This window comes from Terrapene carolina, unplaced genomic scaffold, assembly GCF_002925995.2.
Source record: "Terrapene carolina triunguis isolate 2854851 unplaced genomic scaffold, T_m_triunguis-2.0 Scaffold93, whole genome shotgun sequence".
NCBI classification, from domain to species: Eukaryota; Metazoa; Chordata; order Testudines; family Emydidae; genus Terrapene; species Terrapene triunguis.
The window spans coordinates 29,827,853-29,850,643 of record NW_020664444.1 but is presented as its reverse complement, the minus strand read 5'-3'; the positions used below and the strand labels follow the sequence as shown (position 1 = coordinate 29,850,643).

General features: G+C 48.9%; 1 protein-coding gene across 1 annotated transcript in view; it reads left to right on the top strand.

The window, feature by feature from the left end:
• The window catches only part of SEC14L5 (SEC14 like lipid binding 5), a 53,975-nt gene that overhangs the window by 17,092 nt on the left and 14,092 nt on the right, over positions 1-22,791 (top strand). Inside the window, exons 3-7 of the mRNA XM_024214335.3 lie at positions 9,770-9,919; positions 10,058-10,189; positions 12,879-13,007; positions 14,019-14,238; positions 15,947-16,059. Coding sequence (XP_024070103.1) covers positions 9,770-9,919; positions 10,058-10,189; positions 12,879-13,007; positions 14,019-14,238; positions 15,947-16,059 — 744 coding nt within the window. The remainder of the gene's footprint in view (positions 1-9,769; positions 9,920-10,057; positions 10,190-12,878; positions 13,008-14,018; positions 14,239-15,946; positions 16,060-22,791) is intronic.

Sequence of the window (22,791 nt, the reverse complement as noted above, 5' to 3'; positions counted from 1 at the left end):
CGGAGGCTTTTTCGCCTGGGGCGGCGAAAAAGCCAGAGCCGGCCCTGAAGCAGGCCCAATTCCTCTGAGCCCAACTGCCAGCTCTCATTCACAAATGGCTGCCTGGGTAGGCAGGGGGCTCTAGAGGCAATGCAGGCGGAGAACAAGCGAGAAGGTTGGTGCCTCACCTCGTTTTACCCAGCCTGCTGAAGGAGCTGGCTCCTAACATGCAAGGTCCAAACCAGTCACTTCAGCAGTAATGTGTACTAACAGGGAATTTGTGAAGCCTCTCTCTAGCCTTAGAGAAGTGACTGGCATGGGGAGAAAGCCAGAGCTGCTGTCCTGGGAATTGTTACGCAACACTGTGCTGACTTACTGTCTAATCCCCTTTAGTTTCCTTTCATGAGCCGAGAGGATAATGTTCCCCTCAAGGATATTCTGGTACAGTATGAGGCTAGATAACCTTATTCTGAGTGCTGCCTCACCGGAGCATGCAGGAACCACTCAGGACTCAGCAGGGTCTGGGCTGAAATGTCTGCACATGTACAGCAGAGTTACGCTGGTGAGGTGTTTTAGTGCTTGCTCTGCTTTGGTGCTTAGGCATCCGTGCTGTTACGGACAGAAATATCCAAGTCCGGACTCCTGAGGCACATCTGTTGTGTAATCTGTTTCTAGGTCACTTGCCTGATGGGTTATGAAAACCCACAGAGGAGAAGCAGGAGGAGTTGTGTAAAGATCAGATGCTCTGGGCATGTGCTCCCATTCTCTGGGGCATACTGGAGGGCAGAGGGTGGGCAGGAATGCGTTGTCTATCCTGAAGAGAGGGGGTAGATGAGAGGGATACTTGAGATGTGGGGAATTGTATTGAGTCACATGCACCTTCTCTCTAGACCTTTATCCTATGAAAGGGGGAAGGATTTGGGGGAGGCTATGGAGGCTGGGAGAGGAGGGATAGGAACACAGTAGCTTAGGGGGCACTCCCCTCCCTTACACCACCCCCTTTCAGAGGGATCATGAGGTTTTTAGAGGGTGTAATTTCCTTTACTGGAGAAAAATGTCTTTCTTGTGTGGCACTTTCACTCTCAAGGTCCCCCGAGGTTCTCCCAGCACTATAACTTGACCTGAGTTTGTAATCTGTTGTGGTATGGCTGGCTGTAAACATGGCTAATCCTCTGTTAGTAGCAGTGGGAGCTAACCCTGTGTCTAGGTCTGGGACTATAACCAGTTCATAACACTATTTGGTGGACCCCTTACCCGTGCTTATGGAACCAGGCTGGCCACTCCCTTCCTCTGGCTATGTGCTATGGGACATCACGGGGCACATTGCTCCACATGCTGCTGGTGTTGTTCTGTGTGTGTTGTATGCTGAGCTGGTCTGGGATAGCAGAACAGATCATGCTGTAGTGCACTGATACACACTTGGCAGTGTGGACCTACAACCATGGCTGACACGTGACTGGTTTGTGAGGAAAGCTGCTGTGTGGGCATAACTCAACCATATTGGTTGTATCCAGTCAGATGGGTGTCCCAATTTGGTTCCAAAAGCATGGTAGTTCTTAGGCCAGGTGTGCATGTTAGGATTTGTGCTTATATTTCCCACTGTTGCTGCAGCTCTGCTGATGGTAGTGCTAGACAGGACTCCAGTCAGCCATAAGTGTGCTAAGCACAGAGTTGCCTAACCCTACGCTGCTTGGAACATTGGCCACTGATGAGTTGCCTGCACCGGTTTTGTCGCAGTTGCTACCACCAGTGGAGCTGTGTTGATGGTATAACGGTGCGAAAGCTGGAGCTATAACCTCTGAGGTAGACAAGACCATAGAACAGATTAGGCCTGAATTAACTACCATTGTAGACACCTCTTTCAAGGGTAAGGGGTCTGTGTGCAGCATAAGGAAAGATCCTTTTGCTAACTGTTATGTTGAGATTAGTACTTGGCTAATTTGGGTGTATTCAGTGGTCGGAGTTGCCCAGGCAGCTGCTGCAGCTGTTCAGATCAGTTGCTCCGGGATTTTCTCCTGATCTTGTAATAAGTCAGCCTTGGAACGTGATTGTAGCTGGAAGAGGCAGTTCCACAGTCTGTGGCCTGGATTCTGGTGTGGAGACTTGGCAGGTTCAGGCTGGAGGATTTGCGGAAAGTGGAAACTGGAGGTGAGCGATGCTTTGCTCAGTATTTGTCCCAAGTGGGTCACTCTGGAAGGAGGGGGGACAGGATGACTAAATCGCTCATTGCTGTACGCATTTGATTCTGTTCGGCACTTGAATCATGTTGGATTACCGACAGACCCAAAAGGGACATAGTTCTTGACTAGTTCAGTGCCTGCAGAGCCATGACTCCAAGGGGCTTTTTCCTTGGAAAAACTCAAGGAAGAATTACTGCAGCAAGGAGTTGGAAGGGCAAATGCAGACAGATTAGCTTGTTCTAATACTATGGCTGGTAACGTTAAGTCCTGTTCAGGTTCAATTTGGCTGTGCTGTTTTCTGTTCTGCATCTTAAACTGCATGGAGTGATTTTTTTTGGGGGGGGGGGGGTGTGTGAAGAGTGGCAACTGCTGCTTAATGTCAAAACTCCTTCTTCTTTCCCCCTTTGGGGTTGTGATTGCTGCCTGTTGGAGGAGAAATGTGCTGGTGGGTCTAGCTGCTGAGGGTGGAAGCTCAGCCTCACACCTGGCATCTGTTAGCAGCGCAGCCCTGTATCTCTTTGCAGTGATGAAAGGGGTACCAGAATGGTCAATAGTGCTTTATGGGGGCCACCAGAGCACTGTGGCGCAGCTCTCCAATGTCTCCTCCACGTGACCCGCAGGCAGCTGCCATGACCTACTGTATTTTTAGAGTTGCTGTTGGTGTGTAGAGAAGATTAGCAGAGAGCTTAAGGTTGACATGTAGAAGAGGAATCCTTCCTCAAACCAGGAGATAAAGCTTATTTAGGATGTGTGTTTGGGCTGTTATCTTAGGGCATGTCTTCACTACCCGCCGATCCGGCGGGTAGCAATCGGTCTATCGGGGATCGACTTACCGCGTCTAGTGAAGACGCGGTAAAATCGATCCCTGATCGCTCTGCCGTCGACTCCGGAAATCCACCTCGGCAAGAGGCGGCAGCGGAGTCGGCGGCAGCGGTCGACTTTCCCGCGTCCTCACCGTCAGGTAAGCCGACCTAAAATACGCAACTTCAGCTACGGTATTCACGTAGCTGAAGTTGCGTATCTTAGGTCGGACCCCCGCTGTAGTGTAGACCCAGCCTTAGTTACTCCATAGGGGCTGTGTGCCTACTTCTAACAGGAAGGAGTGACTCATTAGCAGTGACTCATTAGTCAGTGGCTGCTGTTTCTAAGCTTGTTGTTACTGGAGTAACGTATTCCATCGTGGGAAGGAGGAGGCGCAGCAGTAGTGGTTTTTACTCTAGGTTGCAGAGTGGACTCCTGGTACCAGATCTGTGCTTGAATTAAAGAAGCAATGTGTCTCCTTTGCTTTAAGATGTTTTACATTTTTGGATTTCATAGCCATAAACCAACTTTTTCTTACTAAAGAGGCAGTATTTAGGCCAAATTTGACTTGATCTTTAGACTTTGTGAAAACTAGCTTTTACCAAACCTCTGGCCCAAGCAAAATGTTACATTGGCTTTGACCTTCCCAAGGAAACAGCTAGGCAGAGAACTGCTCCCCTGCAGCATTGCATAATGTACTAGTGTATGAGAACCTGGAAGCAACACTGCCTAGAAATTTGGCCTATAAACAAAATGAAATTGACTAGTCTTATTTCATTATTTTAGGAGTTGACAGAGCAGCAATATGTGTAGCATATAGGCCCTGAAGGCGATCCCTGCTATGTGGAGTACCAAAAATAAACCGCATCAGGAGTGAAAAGTACACTGAATATCTTAAGATCAGTTCCAACAATCTGTATTGGTAACGTAGTTAGTGACATGTTGATTTATACAGTGACCTAAGTTAATAGTGTCCCTTTGAGTGAACTAATGCTTCATCCCAATAGATGTGCTGGGAAGGTGTTTGTCATCCTGGTACCTGAAAGAAAGCACATGTTCAGGGGCCTTTCCTAGAAAGAAACTGGCACTGGGCAATGTTTTGCAGTCTCTTGCCTCCTCCTGTTACTATGTGACTTGTGTTCCCTGTGCTCTCCCTCTGCTGATCTGGGCTCTTTGCTGGAAGCACTGGTTTAGTTACTACTCCAACTCCCCTCTTAGGAGGTAGTAGGGTAACCCAGCCTGGGCAGTCAGGATTGAGACACCAGGACTGACTTCCAGGAGGAGATGTAAAACTGAGAAATAAAGGAAGGGCTGCTCCAATCTCTCAATTTAGGCAAATGCTGTGCATTACTGTACACATTCCCTAGCAATGCAGGTTGTTTCCTCGACTTTTACTTCCTTTGGACAGTGAAGCTAAACTAGTCAGTTTCACTTCCTCCCCAGCACCCAGTCCTGCACTAGCCCAGTGCTGCAGTTTGCATTACCAACACTACAGAGGAAAGTTTAAAATTTATGAAGTTTTCACTTTTTAAAAACTTTTCTATTCCTATTCAGTTCTGTGAAGCACTTGGAGATCCTCTGCTGAAAGGCATTAAGTGAAGAGAATGGAATAATACACAATGCAAAACCCATTTCCCCCCCCCCTCCCCCTCCAAATTTAGCTCCATTACAAACATCTAACCATGCATGCTTCACACGCCATCACCTCCAGGTCTTGCCCCCTATGCATGGGCCACCCCATCCCAAGCTTATCTGCAAAGCCTCCCCCCCCAATTTTGTCCATGTTTGAGTACCTCCTAATACCCCACTGCCATGCCGCTTACTGTGAATCAAGCTGACATGCATTCAAGTTGCTCTCCTTCTCCTAACTTCTCTCTATTTGTCTGTCCTACAAGCTCCTTGGAGAGCGGATCATCCTTCTTGAGGCTTTATGGAAAGTGCCTAGTATGGTGGTGGGTGCAGCTGTAAATAAAAAATAACTAAACAGGAGCATGTACTGTACAAAGGGCTTACGACTCTAGTGTAGAGGTCCCTAGGGCAGACAAACTGAGGACGGTGGAAAGGGTTCTTTCTTGCAGCAGTCTCATGGATCCCTTCAGACTTCTTTGCTATTGGTGCAAATGGAGGCTGGACTCGGCTATACATGGGCTACTGGGTTAAGTTGCCAGGAGCTCCCAGTCAGTATATGGCAAATATGATGGACTTGGAAGACTCTCTTGTGTCACACAGAAGTGCAAGTCCCTTCAGCCAACCAACCACAGAAAGGAGATAACACAACCATAAATGAGATCATCTCAGATGTCATTATGTGCACAACACAGCCTGTGTGGGGGCTGCCAATTACCAAAGCAGTGTGTACACCCCCAGCGTATGGGAGGCTGACTTCCCACCGCCCAGGCTTGTGTGGCCTGCTGCTGGGAATAGCACCCGCCCTTAAAATAGCACAGGCTTCTGAGGACACATTCCAGCTCCCCTGCTCTTAGATCTCTGAATGGAATGGCATCGATTTCAGGCGGTCAGCAAGCACAAATATCCAGAATAGGAAGAGAGACTGAGTAGAATCCTGAGTAGAATTCTGGCCTTCAGAGCTCACATCCTTAACTCACCCTCTGCCTGTTATTAGCATGTTCATCAAGTCATGTCCCCAAGTCATGTATTAGTTTCTGCAGATCTCCCCAGGCCTGTAAGGCCTCCCATTAAGGCCATCCTCTTTTGAGGAGAGGACGTTTTAAGGAAAATTAAAGCTTCCCAGAGCGATTGGCTAATCACCAATGGTCTAATCTCACCCACAGGATAAACTGGCTCCTTGGCCAAAGGCACCTTATTGTTCAAGCAACTTGATTTGCTACAGGTTTTCAAGCCTCACAGGAATATTCACGACTGTCAGACAATGCCAAAGGATGCTCCCAGGTAGCTGGTTCCCATGCTGCACGTTGTTCTAGGGTCAGAGAGTTAGGCATGGATTCCCTAATTACCTGCTCTCTGAAACCTGCCATTGTCAGCATATCAATCTCTCTTCCAGAAGAGGAGGATGGGGTTAACGTTCCCTGCTTCCCACACCCTCCTCCAAATTCATGACCTTCACTGTCCCAAGATCACTGTTTTCACGCTCTTGTCCCCTGGAGGGAAAAAAACAACCCCAAAACATGTTTTTTCCTGGAGTATTTAGGCAAGAGTTACTTCAGGCAGTTCAGCCCAGCCATTCCTTGGCATCAGATTCTCAACACTGGGCCAATGAAAGCTGCAAGCTACCCCTTGGGCCACCAGCGTGCAGTATTACTTGGCACCTGCCCTCATCATTTCTGACTTGTATAATTTATTACACATGCTGTTAACACTCCCACAAAGACACCAAAAACCCAATTATGACTTCACACCTCCCCAGACTAAGAGCATGGCCACAGGGTGTCAGAAACCGGTACAGTAGCTAGAAAGTGACCCAAGTGCTGGCAAGGACACACGCTGCGCTGTCCAAGGCTGGCACTGGCATGGTTCAAAAGCCTGGCTGCAAATTACAAATATTGTCCATTTGAGTATCACCAGGCCCATCTTCCACACTCCCCCTGAGAGGTGTCAGCCCTACCTGCCCGCTCCCCGACCCATGTGGTTCTGTTTGCTGAAGTCACACATTGCCCTACAACTCTTCAGCAGCTAGCTCAGTGGTTCTCAAACTTTTGTACTAGTGACCCCTTTCACATAGCAAGCCCCTGAGTGTGACCCCCCCCACTTATAAATTAAAAACACTTTAAAATTATATTTAACACCATTATAAATGCTGCAGGCAAAGCAGGGTTTGGGGTGGAGGCTGACAGCTCGGGACCCCCCATGTAATAACCTAAACCTTGTGACCCCCTGAGGAGTCCTGACCCCCAGTTTGAGAACCCCTGAGCTAGCTCGACAGAGAAGTCAAAAGTTTAGCCTTGCCTTAGATAAGGCTTCAGCCAGCCAAGTCTACAGGCTCAAGGCAGATGAACGTGAACTGGACCTGCTCTAGCTATTGGCTGCAGTTCAGGGGTCCTTTGTGCTGCACAGTCACGTGGCAAGTTTAAACCCCTGCAAAGTCCTACAGAATATGCGGATCCCTTGGGTTTTCTGAAGGCATTTGGCTTAAGATAAAGACAGACTAAGGAAGAACAGCAGCTAGTTCTTGACACCTGCTCCACTCTGCTCCTGGCACCTGCCCCTAGCTGGGGAGAGTCTTTCTGATAAACTAGCATTAAAGATTTACAGAGCAAGATGAAATTCAATAAATACAAGTGCAAAGTACTACACTTAGGGAGGTAAAATCTAAAGCATACGTACAAATGGTGAATAACTGGGTAGGTGGGAGTACTGCTGAAGAGGATCTGGGGTTTACAGTGGAGCTACAGTGTGATGCAGTTGCAAAGAAAAAAGGATAATAGCATTCTGGGGTGTATTAGCAGGGGTGTCACATGTAAGACAGGGGAGGCAATTGTCCCACTCTACTCGGCCCTGGTGAGGCCTGAGCTGGAGTTCTGTGTCTAGTTCTGGGTACCGCACTTTCAGAAGGATGTGGACAAGTTGGAGAGAGTCCAGAGGACTGCAACCAAAATGATAAAAGGTTTAGAAAACCTGACCTATGAGGAAAGGTTAAAAAAACTGGCAGTGTTTCATCTTGAGAAAAGATGACTGATGGGTGACCTCATAAGTCTTCAAATCTGTTAAAGGCTGTTATATAGAGGAGGGTGATCAATTCTTCTCCATGTCCACTGAAGGTAGGACAAGTAGTAATTGGTTTAATCTGCAGCAAGGGAGATTTAGATTTGATATTAGGAAAAAAAATTCTAACTATAAAGCAGTGGTCCCCAAATGGTGGGGCATACCCCCCTAGGGAGGCACGGCAAGGCCTGGGCCAGCCCCCATGGGGATGGGGAAGGAGAGCTGCCCAGCTCCACTCTGCCCCCAGTCCCGGTCCTGGCTCCAGTCCCGCCCCCAGCCTCAGCCGTGGCCCCTGGCTGTGGCTTGCTCCCGGTCCCACTCCCACCCCCAGACCTGCCCCCAGCTGTGGCTTACCCCTGTCCAAACGCCCCCTAAGCCACGGCCCTGCCACCAGCTCCAGAGTGGGGCCATGCAGACTGGGATAAGGGGGGGCCTGATGTGAAAAGTTTGGGGACCACTGCTATAAAAAGTTTGTTAAGCTGTGGACTAGGCTTCCAAGGGAGGTTGTAGAATCCCAATCATTGGAGGTTTTTTAAGAACAGGTTGGACAAACACTTGTCAGGGATGGTCAAGGTTTACCTGGTCCTGCCTCAGCTGAGGGATGGGTGGGTGGACTAGATGACCTCTTGAGGTCCTTTCCAGCACTACTTTTCTAGTGCTAATGTAGTGCAAGTATCACACAAACACTTCAATCTTTATCCCCTGCTATTGTGTTCCTGGGGCCATGCACAGCTCTGCTAAGGCACTTCAATTCTGACTTGCAGCTATTCCGGTTCTGGCCTCTTGAGAATGCTGTTCAGTCAGGTAATACTTCTGGGACATGCCCAAAATTGGGAAGAGGGAGGAAGGAGGGTTGAGAGAAGATGGAAATTTATGTAATTGTCTTACTTCTGACCTGTTAGGATTGTAGCTCTGGTCTCCAGAGATGGAACACCATTCCACCAACCCACAATAATCACCTGGCTCCCAGATACCTCACATTACAACATAACCTGGAGGGGCTCCGCTAGCTAACATGAAGTTCCTGTTGTGCTCTTCTTCCCCCCCCTTACCAATAATGGAAACTGTCCGCGCCCCTCCCCTCCATTACTGCACAGCCATAGCTCTCTCCGCAGAAGAACTTGGGCTGACGGTGGAGCTGGGGAGGAGCTGGGCTAGAGGTGGAGAGGGAATGAGGGCAGAGCCGTAGCTGGGGGCAGAGCAATGGGAGGAGTGAAGCTGTGGCTGGGGCCAGAGCTGACTCGGGTGTGGAGCAAAGGGTGGAACTGAGGGCAGAGTGGGACTGGCCACAGCTCTCTCCCCACCCCCAGGGCCTGCTGCACCCCCCCCCCCCCCCGAATGTTCCTCCGTGCCCCCCTATAGGATTGTGCCCCACAGTCTGGGGACCACTGATCTAGACTATCCCTGACAGGTGTTTGTCATCCTGTTCTCAAACTTCCCATGACAGATTCCACACCTTCCTAGGGATTAACTAATCCCTGCTTTAGTAAAGATTGGTGTGCAGTTGTGCACCACGCTATAACTTAACCCTCTGCATTAGCTCCTCTTTTCTGAGATGAAGGGGATTTTGTAGCTCTGTGGCCTGTCAGCAGAGGTCTTTGTGAATGGCCCGGTGGCTGAGGCTCAGGGCTGGTCTACACTACAAAGTTAGGTGTCACTCCCCTGAGAGATGTAGTTTAGCTGACCTAAGGCTAAGGACAAGGAGTAATGGTCTCAAGTTGCAGTGGGGAGGTCTAGGTTGGATATTAGGAAAAACTTTTTCACTAGGAGAGTGGTGAAGCACTGGATTGGGTTACCTAGGGAGGTGGTGGAAACTCCTTCGTTAGAGGTTTTTAAGGTCAGGCTTGACAAAGCCCTGGCTGGGATGATTTAGTTGGGAATTGGTCCTGCTTTGAGCAGGGGGTTGGACTAGATGACCTCCTGAGGTCCCTTCCAACTCTGATATTTTATGATCAGGCCTGACGTAGACTCTGTTGACTTAGCTAGTACATCTTGGAGAGGTGGACTTACGACAGTGACAGAAGAGCCCCTTCTGTCGCTGTAGTAAGTGTCTACATTACAGCACTAGGGCGGCACAGCTGCAGCACTTCCAGTGTAGGTGTAGCCTTATTCTTCATTGTGTCTCCTAGGCTTATGAGAAGCGCTTTCCCACGTGCCCAGAGATCCCTGTCTTCCTGGGCAGTGAGATCCTTCAGGAATCCAAGAGTGATGATGGAGCTGTTCATATTGTCGAACGGAGCTGCAAGCTGAATGTGGACGCTCCGCGGCTGCTGAAGAAGGTGAGAGCCTAATGTACATAGTGTGTCCAGGCTTCCTTGTGTCTGCTGCTTTGGGCAGTAGAGGCTGGAGCCGTGGTGACTGCTCTGCTCCCACATCTCCTAACGTCCTGTATGGCTTTGTTCTTCCTTCCTTCTCAGATCGCTGGGGTAGAGTATGTCTTTTTCATACAGAAAAACACCGTGAACTGGAAGGAGCGAACACTCCTCATTGAGGCTCACAACGAGACCTTTGCCAATCGTGTTGTTGTCCTTGAGACGTGTAGCTACTCGGTAAGTACCTCTCTTCCCAAGCAGCCTTCCTTTTCCTCTTGACCATGTGGTGAGCCAGAGCAGCTGAGTGACCGTGGCGGAAGCCTTCCGCCTTGGGCTAACAGCCAGGGGAGGGCGCTCCGAAGAGTATGGATGCTGGGCTGTAATCCAATGTGACTTGGAAGCCTGTTGACCTGGATTGGGGGCTCCATTTTGATGGATACCTGAAGGGACTCCCAAAGGTGGGAGTGCTCAGCAGCTAGCTCATCTGGGGGGAAGGAGTTACCTTGCCTTGGCTGGAGCATTAGGTCCTGGGGTGAGATCAGAGAGCAAGGAGAGGCAGATGAGGCTCTAGATTTGGTATAAAGTGTTCCCATAGCTCTCTGGGTTTAGAATTAGAGTTAAGAGGGATGTCTGGCCAGTGTTGGGGTTTGGCCTTGGCATGATTCTAGCAGTTTAGGGAGGAGCCCGAGTACTTATTGTGATGGGAAGTTGAGGTGGTGGGTAGGGCAGGCAGTTGTGGCAGCTGAATTCTCATGCTGCTCCCAAATGAGCGCAGTTCCTGGCTTCCCTGTCGTGCTCTTTCTGTCCCCGGGACTTCCAGATTGCTCCTGTGTCGATCATTTAGATAAAGCTCTTGTGCTGCTTATCTGTGGCCTGAGAAGATGTCACCCAGCGTGTTCCACTTGTCGAGTGTGTGTACCATATCAGTGCATCTGGGCCACAGGGGTTCAATCACCATTAAAAATAGCGTCATCTATTTCTGGAAGCAATCAGATACCTCACCATGTTTCCTAAACAAAAGTCCAGATCATGTTACTTACCTGCCCTCTCAGCACTTGTACGTTAGTGCAGCTTCTTGGAATCAAAGAAGCTTGCAATGGCTGTCGCTTCTAGTGAAGCAAATAACTTAACCCCCTGCCCAAATCTCCCCCACCCCCCGATTTCACTGGGCCCCCAGGGCCAGGACCATTGGGACATTTGTGTGGTGTGGTGGTCATGGAAATGATAATGGATCAGGTTTTTCCATTGCTGTCACCATGGGTCTATCTCAGCTGCTGACTGTGTTGAGCTGCTGCTCGGTGAGCCCAGCAGTGATGCTGTGTGTGTGCGCATGCACCAGTGCCAAATTTCATGCTACCGGGATCTCTCTGACCGCAGTGTGTTACCTGCGGGTCTTGAACCACTCTGGAAGGAAGCTTAACTCCTGGGTTTCCAAGATATGTCTGCTTTCTGGAAGGGAGGAACTACTTGTTTGCATCCTTGAGATGCTCCTGCTGTCTATTTTTGCCCATTTCCGCTTAATTGTGGGAGTGTACAGGAAACAGGTTTTTCTCATGTTTCAACCTCAGCCATGTTCCTTGGAGAAATAACATCTTTCTCTGGCTGCTGCCTATAATCCCTATGGGGACTCTGTTCTTTACCAATTTCTATGTGCATGGGGGGCAGGGGGGTTGTACTCTGTTACTGGGCTAAAACAGTAACACATAAGGGGAAAGCAGACTCCTTCACAAGGGATAGAGGTAAGAGCTATGTGGGTGTGTTCCTTGAGGAAAAGAATGTAGGGAGACTGCCTAGAGAGGAAGGAAGTTCTGTGGTTAAGGTAGTGGCTGAGACTCAAGAGACCTGATATAGTTCCTAGCTCTGCCACAGACTTCCTGGCAACTTGAGGTGAGTCATTTAATTTCTGGGTACCCATTTCCCATCTGTTCAACAAGGGAGGATAATTTCCCCCCTTCCTTCACTCTGTCTTATCTATTTAACTTGTGAACTGTTTGGGGCAGTGGCAATGACTGTCGGGTGCTTCCTCCTGGTAATTGGGCCTAGCAGTTGGAGTGGAGGTCAAAGCCGGCTGTAGGGTCAGGGCTGGGCCAAGGGTAGTGCTAGAACAGAAATCAGAGTCCAGGGACAAGCCAAGTCAGTACCATAGCTGGAGTCCAGGTGCAGGCCAAAGTTTGAAGCTGGATAGTCAGAGTCTGAGGGTCAGGAGGCGCAAGGGCTGAAGTGAGGTCGGAGTAGTTCAAGGACAAGACCCGGAACCAGGCTCAGGCAAGGCTGGGGCAGGAACAGGATCAAGAACAGGCTGGAGAGTGTGTTACGCTGCGAGGCAGCAGGAGGGTTCCTGGCCGGGCAATGCTGTTGATTAGATAGATCAACAGCTCTGGCTGGCTTGGGGAAATAGATGACCCCAGGCTCAAATGACCCAGTCTCTGCTCAGGGACAAGCTGCTGCCGCGTGCCTGAAGGCTGAGTCACTGCAGGCTCTGCTGGAGGGGCAGCTGAGCGAGCAGCCCTGGTTTGGCTGCGGGTTTGCTTCACAGTGACCATCTCTTGCTACGTGCACGTACTGCGTCTAGCACCATGGCTTTGATTAAATGCTCTCGGCACTGTTGTAATGCTCTTTCTACTCCTGCCATTACCATTTGGGGGGCCAAGCAGCAGAGGTAGGTTTAGTCTTGATTTCCTTGGGTGGGGAGAATCCCATCCTAACGGTGGTTGTGCTCCAGATGTGTTCTAACGCTGCTGTCAGACTGAGCATCGCAGTCCTGATTAATCAGATCACTAAGTGCTGACAGACCTACATCCTGCAGGAAGCCCCCTGGTCTGCAGCCTGGGAGAGTGAACAGCCCCATTACTGCCTGGCGTGAAGGCTGGCAGCCTTGGTCTGCTCTGTGCTGTGTGACTCCGGGCCTGTCTCTGTCTGAGTTTAGGTTCACCCTGAGAATGAAGAGTGGACGTGCTTTGAACAGTCTGCGTCTCTTGACATCAAGTCGTTCTTTGGCTTTGAAAACACAGTGGAGAAAATTGCCATGAAGCAGTACACTGCCAACATCAAGCGGGTGAGAGCTGGCTTTCCCCCTAGCTCCGAGAACTGCAGCTCAAGTGTCCACAGCCCGTTAGAAGTGGGGAAGTAAAATGGCTGCTCGGGTCCAAGGTTGCCATGGCAGTGAGTGCAAAGGGTCATGAGATGCAATGTTCTCTAATGGGTAGATCAAGGGAGTGGGAATCAGCAGGAGACCTAGGTTCTGTGACCAATTCTCCCCTGTGCCGCTGCCTTGAATAAGTCCCTTCGCCTCGCTGTTGCCTGAGTTTCGTCCTCTGTAGAGAGAGAAAACGCAGCTCTAAGGAGCATCTGGGCCCTGCCCTGGGTCTCTGAGTCTCAGTGGTAGAGAGCGGAGATTAAGCCACTATCCAACAAGCAAAACAATCTGTTCATTTGGATATCTCCATGCAGAGGTTGTAAGGGAATTATTCTGCGTGAGGGCTACATTCCATGTGCAGTCCAGGCTCCCTGAGTCGCTCCCTGACCAGTGTCCCCACACAGGAAGCCTCCTTCCTGAATACACATGCAGGAAGGATGAGCCCTGGGTGCCTGTTAGTTTCATTCCACTAAAGACTCTGCTCTGACGGGATCTGGGCAGTGCAATGGCGTTGTCTTGGGGGAGATGATAGTTTGATTTGACGGCCTTTTCCCTGGGTTTAGGGTCGCAGGGGAGCAGTGCAGCAAACAGGTGAGATGTGTAGGGCTGACTGACCCTGTTTTCTCCCTCTTCTGTACCCAAACCTGTTCTTATCTCAGGCATTCTCCTGAGTAACAGCATGTTTTCTCTTCTCTAGAGTGTGCCTTTCACACTCCAATAAAACATTCCCCACACAGGTCCATTCCGCTCCCTGCTGCCTTGCTCTAAAGCTGCTGCACGAGGCCATTAAACATGGGAATGTGCTCCTTCTTCCCTGGGCTAGGGAAACTCCCCCTTCCCGCTTGCGGCTGGGAGGGATACTGATCTCTCGGAGCATTAGAAATCCTTTCCCACGGGGTTTCTCTCTCTAATGCAAGCCTTCACTTCCAGGGCAAGGAGGTGATCGAGCATTACCTGAAGGAGCTGATCTCCCAGGGCATCACCTTCATCCCCCGATGGACACCTCCACCAGCGAGCAGACAAAAGGAAAAGAGGGCCCTGGCTGTGGGACACAACCCTGGTATTGTGCCAGCAGAGTCCTGCATGCATGGAACTACCAAAGAGCAGCCAGGCAGCTTGTGCCCCGCTGCAGAGACGGCTAGCCCTGATGGTATGTTATCACCAGGCAGCGGTGAAGGTTAGCAGTGAAGACCTTCTGGGTCTCTCACTGGGATTTTTCTGCCACTTAACTCTTGAAGCTCCTGCAGCCTGATGTAGGAAAAGGCTCCAGCCCAGTGTGAAAGTGTCTGCCTAAGCAGAAGGAAGTGAGAGGTCATTGTAGCATTGCAGTGACACCTGCAACATTGGGAGCTTTAACTCAGAATCCCTGGCCCTTGCAATTGAGGTATGTCTCCAGGAACTTCGAGAACAGCAAGAAACTGAGATCTGCGACTCCTGGGTTCTGTTCCTGCCTGGCCTTGGTCATGTAGCTTCTCTATACCTTAGTTTACCCACCTGTTAAATGGTTTGAATACTTACCCACTGGCTAAGGAAGCTCAAAGGCACAATTAATATTGGTAAAGTGCTTCGATAGAAGTGGAGAACTCTACTTAGCAGCCGGGTGGGGAGCGGGGGGGGGGAGGGGGGGAGAATTATTGGCTTCCTTTTCTTCACATATCTCTGCTCTTGAACTGCCAGCTTTGTATGGCTCTCCCAGCTGCCCTCTTTCCATTCCATTGTGTCTCTGCTCCCCAGCTTGGCTGGATCTGTGGCATAGCTGCTGACTTAGTTTTCCCCGGGGGTGCTAAATGCTCACTCTGTCCCCTCCCCGAACCTCTGATCAGCTGTTTTGTGGGGGCACCCCCGATCAGCTGTAGCTGGTGGGTGCTGAGCACCCACTATTTTTTCCATGGGTGCTCCAGCCCCGGAGCACCCACAGACGGTGCCTATGATCTGCGGTGAGGGTGCATTTAGGAAGGCTCATTTCTCCTGTAGGACTGAGGGGCAGCAGCGTGTTCTCTAGGCATGTGATCCCTGTTGTGCGATACTGTCGCCTATTGTATCCAGGGTCAGAAATATTCCCTCTGCTCTCCTTTCCCTTCTGTCTCCACATGCCTCCAGCACAGCTGCTGGCCTGTGCCGCTACTCTTGGTACCATGTTCCCTGTACACAAACGCCTCCGGCTGCGCATCTGCCTGGAATGCCACATGTTGGCAGATGTGATCCCCTTGTCCTCTGTCTCTATGCCCTGGAGGGACCCTGTGCTGCACTAGCCACACAGGACAATCCTCATGGTAAAGGCCACCCTTGTATACTGAGAGGAGCCACTAAAGTTATTCACTCTTTCCCCCTGGTGGCTATCCGTGGAATAGCATTTCGGCAGTATCCAGATTGGCCGCTGTTCCCTCTTGCTGTAGGAATATAGTGGAGTGGGATTTTCAAAAGAGCCCAAGGTAGGTAGGTGCCCAGAACCCATTGAAATCCAAGGAGGTGGGTGCCTAAGTCCCTGAAGCTCCTTTGAAAACCCCAGCCAGAGACCAGGGCAGCTTTGGGATGGAGGCAGGAATTAGAAGGCATATTGGCACCATTGAGTACTAGGTGGACCCTGCTGTGATGCCCTAGACATCCCGAATTACTGACTCAGTCCCCACGCCCTAATTGTAATCAAAATGTCTCCCATGGACTCCTTGGGGGCTGTCCAGCCTTTCCCAGACAAAAGCCAGGCAGACTGTTGATGAAGAAGGCCGAGAGTGTTTGAAAATTCCCAGTGGAAATTGTGTGTGTGTGTTAGTGTATGGCAATAACTGTACAATTCCCCAGATCCTCCACTTCTACCAGGGTGAATTCTCCCCTGAGTTGCTGTTTTCTTCCCTCTCCAGCTGACAAACTGGACGCTGATTACATTGAACGGTACCTGGGGCAGCTGACTCCAATGCAGGAAAGCTGCCTGATCCGACTCCGTCAGTGGCTGCAGGAAATGCACAAAGGCAAGGTAGGCAGCCTGGAGACAAGAAGGGAGCTCTCCAGAGAACTGATGGCCTCTCGGAGGCAGCTTTGCTTAGCGGCTTGATTATGTAATTAGGATCCAGGAACCCCTGCCAGTGTGGTCTAGGGCAAATGGCTGCTCTGTGCCTCAGTTTCCCCATATAAAAATAGAACTGTGAATAACTCACATGTGCTGAGGCTTAATTGATTGTGGAGTGCTGTGTTAAGACAGCTATTTCCTGATAAGCTTTAGGTGAGTCTTATTGCTACTGCCAGCGGCAGTACAGAATACCCTGCCATCCTTTCTTCTCCGCTGCTGGTGGCGCTGCCATCAGAGCTGGGTGCCTGGGCAGCAACTGCCGCTCTCCCACCTCCCAGCTTCAGGCAGTGCCGCCGCCAGCAGGAGTGGAGAAGTAAGGATGACAATACTGTGACCTCTAATAGGCTTGCGACCCCCTTAAGAACATAAGAATGGCCATACTGGGTCAGATCAAAGGTCCATCTAGCCCAGTATCCTGTATTCCGACAGTGGCCAATGCCAGGTGTCCCAGGTGACCCTTTTGGGTCAGGGCCCACAGTTTGAGAAAAGTTGTAGAGAAAATTTTTTGTGGGTTGGTCACGGCATAAATAGCAAATTTCGCGGATGTATAATATAGCTACGAAATCTCCTATTTATGCCGTGACCAACCCACGAAAAATGTGTGATTTCTCTGTGGTTTAAGTCGACCCCTTGTAGTATTTATCAAGTGGTCTTGCTTCCCGTCAAAGTCTAGCTTGCTGTGTCTGTGGGGCAGGGTGAGAGAACCTGCTAGTCACACTGGGTAGATCAGTTGAAAACCTACACACATCCCAAGGCTTTTGGCAGACATTGCTCACTAGAGTGGTGGGTGATGATGCCTAGCTTTTATCTAGTCCTTTTCCAGGTGGGCTTCATAAGCCAACTTGCCTAGAGGCTGCTTTAATTTTGGGAGGAATTTTGTTTAAATCTATTTTTTTATGAAAATTCTGTATTTCAAACTTGATGCAGAAACTTCCATATTGAGGAGCAGGGTGTGTCTGTCTGAACTCATGGGAATAGATCACACTCGAACCGAAGAGTAACTACCTGGTGGGGGTAGAGTAGAGTGGGGGTCAGAGAGTGATTTGCAAGTGCAGCCAGAGTTGATCACAGCAGTTGGGTGCTGATCCTGGGTTGCGTTTGGCTCCCACAGGCCGTATTGGAGATTGTGAGACAAATGTATCCCTGCCACTCCTCCATTGATTAGAGCACTGTTACACTGGGGAAGAATTCAGCTTTGTGTTTAGTGGGACACTACCGATGGTTGTGGGTTGAAAGGCTGGGGAGGGTGCATGGTTTGTATTCTCCCCTTCCAGACATGCCCAGAAGAGTGAAGCCTGCTGGCGTTTCTGGATGGAGATGCGCAGCCAGGGCTGTGCTGTGCAGTGTCAAACGCTTGTGTGGAGGAATTGTGCCTGACTGCTTGACGTTAGCAGTGCTGAGGCCCTGATCGGGTCTAACGCACAAACCCAAGAAAACCTTGTGCCAGCAGAACTGATGTCCAGGCTCTGCACTGTGAAATGCAAGAGTGGAGGGACACGTTCAAATCTTATTACTCCGGTTTTGGGTCCCTCCCCCCCCATTCTTACTGGGGATTTAGGGGGCTGGAAAATAGTGTGCTGTGTTCCTGGGGAGCAGGGAGGCAGGGGAGCCTCATTACTAATTGCAGCTCTTGATCTGGCTCCTTAGGAGTAGGACTGAGCTGTGAACAGAGCTGCCCATTCTGTCCCGCCTTGCCCACAGCCAATAGTCCCATCAGGCCTACAGGATAGGTTATGAGGGTGGGTGGGAAACAAAAAGCGAGGCCTTCCTGAAGGTCCCAGATAGGCCCCAAACCGCTCTCCCTCTCATTTCCTTACCCTGATTAACTAACACTCACAGTTCATGACTGGAGCAGGGGAGAGGGGGAGTGTGCAGAGCTGTGCTGGTTAGGTGGGGTTGAACGAGGCATCTGAGGTAATGACTGCCCGCTCCCATTGGTAAGCACTTCTGAGAGGCAGGGAGACCTGGCAAAGAGATTTCTCCCGACCTTCCAAAAGAAAACAGAGTTCACGTACAGTGCTACAGCTGGCTTCTGTGCATGCTGCTTTACAGCTGGGATAACTGCTTTGGCTTGACACACCTTCTGCAGTCCATCCAGCAAAACCACATTGACTCCTGTATCTAATGTGCCAGCTGTCAGACAGCCTGCCCGAGCCACCCTTCGCGGAGAGAGTGTCGGGGAGCCACATTTGTGATGGGTCAGGACCCAGGTTTTGAGCTGGAAAGCACAGTGTAAATGCCTGTTTTTTGTTTTTTCTTGTAGTCAGAGGCTGGGGAATGGAAGCCGGAAAAGGTAAAATCTGGAGCATGTGAGCAATGTGAAAGAGTTGCCCCTAGGGATGGTCGTGTGTGTGTGTGTGTGTGTGTGTGTGTGTGTGTGTGTGTGTGTGTGCGCGCGCGCACGTGCACTCTTCTTGGCAGCTGTTTGCTGTGCTAGATCCACTAATAGGGTGAAATTGACTCTGCCGTAGTGACAGCTGTAGGTAGCCTTGTGCACTTCTCGTAGGTTGTGTGTATTCCCCATGCCCTTTGTAAGCAGAGTGGATGGTATTGGCAAACCCCATTTATTGCTTCCTTGTCTGCTTTGTAGAAGCATAAACAGCTTATCAGGCGGGTACAGAGTCAGATGCTTGTCCCAGACCATTTGAACTCGCTCTGAGGAGGCTGATCTCTTACTGTGACTTTTTTTAGTTCCGGAGTAAATACGTCCCTGTCACCTCTTCAGAGGCTCATTGCAGATCTCTGTTCGTGGGAGCTTGCCCCTTTGGATGTTTGTTTTTAAATGAAATGCTCCCATTGTCCAGTTGCAGTGTCCATTCTCTGCTGCTGTGGAAGGAGCAGTCAAGTGCTTTGCTGAATAAAGTCTTCCATAGCTTGAAGGCCAGCCAGAGAGAACTGGAGACTGTAAATGATGCAAAACTGCAGATTTCTACACATGGCTGTAAGCAATGGTCCGTGTGTTAGTGTTAAAGCAGCAAGTAATGAGAACTACAGGAGCATCTTCATTTTCCTGCCTATGGAAATTACTGCCTCTGGAATTCTCTCAACCATCTAACCAAATGCAGTCCCTCGTGTCAGAAATTCATTCGGCTAACTTAGCCTTTGAACTTGATTCTCTGTATAACTATACCACCTCATCCTCTCAAAGCTCTGCCTCTGACCCAAATGTAAGTGCTCACTCGTCCCTGTGCATTGCTATATTAAGAACTGTACCGCTGCCCATACCTAGGCTTTCTGGTTATTGCTATGACAGACTTTCCTCTGGCGTAGTAAGTAAGCTCTTGCTTTATCTATGTAGTAAGTAGGCGCTTGATTTATCTATGTAATCAGCCATGAAGAGTTTGTTGTAACCTGGGGCAACATGACACTTGAAAATGGCAAAACTTTATGTAGTAACCACAGTGTGTTGGATTCTCTTGACAGGGACTCAGAGGCAGGGCCACCCAGAGGGGGGGGCAAGTGGGGCAATGGGCCCCGCAGGGGCCCCCATGAGAGCTTTTCGGGGCCCCTGGAGCGGGGTCCTTCACTCGCTCCGGGGCCCCCGGAAAACTCTCGTGGGGCCCGGGCCCCCGGAGCTTCTTCCGCTCCGGCTCTTCGGCAGCAATTCGCAGCGAGGGGGTCCTTTCGCCCCGGGACCCGCCGCCAAAGCGCCGGGTCTTCTGCGGCAATTCGGCGGCGGGGGCCCCCCACCGCCGAAGACCCCAGGCCCCCTGAATCCTCTGGGTGGCCCTGCTCAGAGGGCTCCCTTGGATGTTATATTTGATTATTTCTGTAAGGGTTTGAAGTAGCGTTGTCAATTCATCACCATTAACTCACACGATTAAAAAAATTAATCATGATTAATCACCGTTTTAATCACACTGCTAAGCAATATTTTCTATATTTTCAAATATATTTATTTCAATTATAACACAGAATACAGAGTGTACAGTGCTCACTTTATATTATTTTTATTACAAATATTTGCACTGTAAAAATGATAAACAAAAGAAATAGTATTTTTCAATTCACCTCATACAAGTACTGTAGTGAAATCTTCTTATCCTGAAAGTGCAACTTACAAATGTAGATTTTTTTTCTTACGTAACTGCACTCAAAAACAAAACAATGTAAAACTTTAGAGCCTACAAGTCCACTCAGTCCTACTTCTTTTTCAGCCAATTGCTCAGACAAACAAGTTTGTTTACATTTATGGGAGATAATGTTGCCCGCTGCTTATTTACAATGTCACCATAAAATGAGAACAGGCATTCGCATGGACTTTTGTAGCTGGCATTGCAAGGTATTTACGTGCCAGATATGCTAAACATTCGTATGCTTCATGCTTCGTCCACCATTCCAGAGGACATGCTTCCATGCTGATTAACTCTTTTTTTTTTTTTTTTTAGCGAGCATTTTTACATTTGTGACTGAACTCCTTGGGGGAGAATTGTATGTCTCCGACTCTGTTTTACCCGCAGTCTGCCATATATTTCATGTTATAGTAGTCTCGGATGATGACTCAGCTAACATTGTTCATTTTAAGAACACTTTCGCTGTAGATTTGACAAAACGCAAATAAGGTACCAATGTGAAATTTCTACAAGATAGCTATAGCACTCTACCCAAGGTTATAGACTCTGAAGTGCCATCCAAAATCTGAGAGGGATGAGGTGTGGCGCATGCTTTCAGAAGTCTTAAAAGAGCAACACTCCGATGCAGAAACTACAGAACCTGAACCACCAAAAAAGAAAATCAGCCTTCTGCTGGTGCCATCTGATGAAAATAAACATGCGTCAGTTCGCACTGCTTTGGGTTGTTATCAAGCAGAACCGTCATCAGTATGGACGCATGTCCTCTGGAATGGTGGTTGAAACATGAAGGGACATATGAATCTTTAGCGCATCTGGCATGTAAATATCTTGCGACGCCAACTCCAACAGTGCCATGCGAACACCGGTTCTCACTTTCATGTGACATTGTGAACAAGAAGCGGGCAGCACTATCGCCTGCAAATGTAAACAAACTTGTTTGTCTGAGTGATTGGCTGAAGAAGAAATAGGACTGATTGGACTTGTAGGCACTAAAGTTTTACATTTTTTTTATTTTTGAATGCAGTTATTTTTTGTACATAATTCTACATTTGTAAGTTCAACTTCCATGATAAAGGGATTGCACTACAGTACTTGTATTAGGTGAATTGAAAAATACTATTTTTTGTTTTTTACAGTGCAAATATTTGTAATAAAAAATATAAAGTGAGCACTGTACACTTTGTATTCTGTATTGTAATTGAAATCAATATATTTGAAAATGTAGAAAACATCCAAAATATTTAAATACATGGTATTCTATTATTGTTTAACAGTGCCATTAATCGTGATTAACTTTTTTTAATCACTTGACAGCTCTAGTTTGAACCAACCTGAGTAGCCCTGTGGATAGTGGCTTCCTCTCAGCACTGAAGTTGTGTTCAAAGTCTGCTATAAAACAAAACAAAACAGCTGTTTCTATATTAGTGTGATGCAGACAAGTTCTTGCCAGCGTTTATTAAATAAAATTTTGAGCTCCGATGTGGAAACATGTCCACCCTACCCCCTCTCCTCCTTCCCCCCCGCCCCCCCGTAGCCAACATGTACAAATGCGATGTTTGCAAAGAGTTGGTTAGAAACAATTTACCCCAGGTGTGCATCCAAGCTACCTCGAAACTTATCTGCTTTCTCTCCACTGAATCTGTTCTTAGGGCTTGTCTACACGGTGCATTAGTCCACAGTAGAGGGGTATAAATTCTAATTTGCACCTGCATATAGCACGCGAACTGGCCCACGTGGACTCTGTTAAAAGTTCCCTAGTGCGCGTTGTGTAGGACTGTTTGGAACGGGACTACATTCAGATGCACTAGGGAACTTTTAGTGCATGCCAGCAGGGTCCACACAGGCCAGCTAGCGCGCAACTTATGAGTGCATCTTAGACTTGACACCTTTGTAGTGCAGACTAATGCACTGTGTAGACAAGACCTAAGTGTGTCTATTGCAGCTTCAGATCGGTATGTGTAACTGAGATTGCTTCAGGCCTGAAATTCCTGGTTGCTTTGCTTCCAGCCCTTCTTTCTATTTTCATCCGCATGTTAGTAAGCTGATAAGAGAGCTTTTCGCCCTGAACATATGTATTGTTTGTGGTACAGTAGTGTGCAGGCGGCCCACCTGGGACCATGGCCCTATTATGCTAAATGCCGTAGCAATGCATAGGAAGATACAGTCCCCGCTTTGAAGAGTTTATAGTCTGAATGAAAATGAGATGCAACACGAGCTTAAACTGAGGCAATGGGGCGAGGAGGAGATTGGAAGATGTAGCTGCAGATTAGCCGTATGCACAACTTGTAATTTCAAGTCAAATTTAGCTTTGTTTGGGATTTATTGATGATGATTGCTGCTGGCCAACTGCCTACCCCGTTAGTAGCTGGCAATTTTATCTTGGGCTTTAAAGTAGAAGTGAATCTCAAGGGATTTGAAGGAAGTCAGAAAGTACTTGCTATCCTGGAGGGTGCCCCATAGGGTGACCAGATAACAAGTGTAAAACATCGGGACAGGGGTGGGGGGTAATAGGTGCCTATATTTAAAAAAAAAAAAAAAAAAAAAAAAAAAAAAAAAAAAAAAAAAA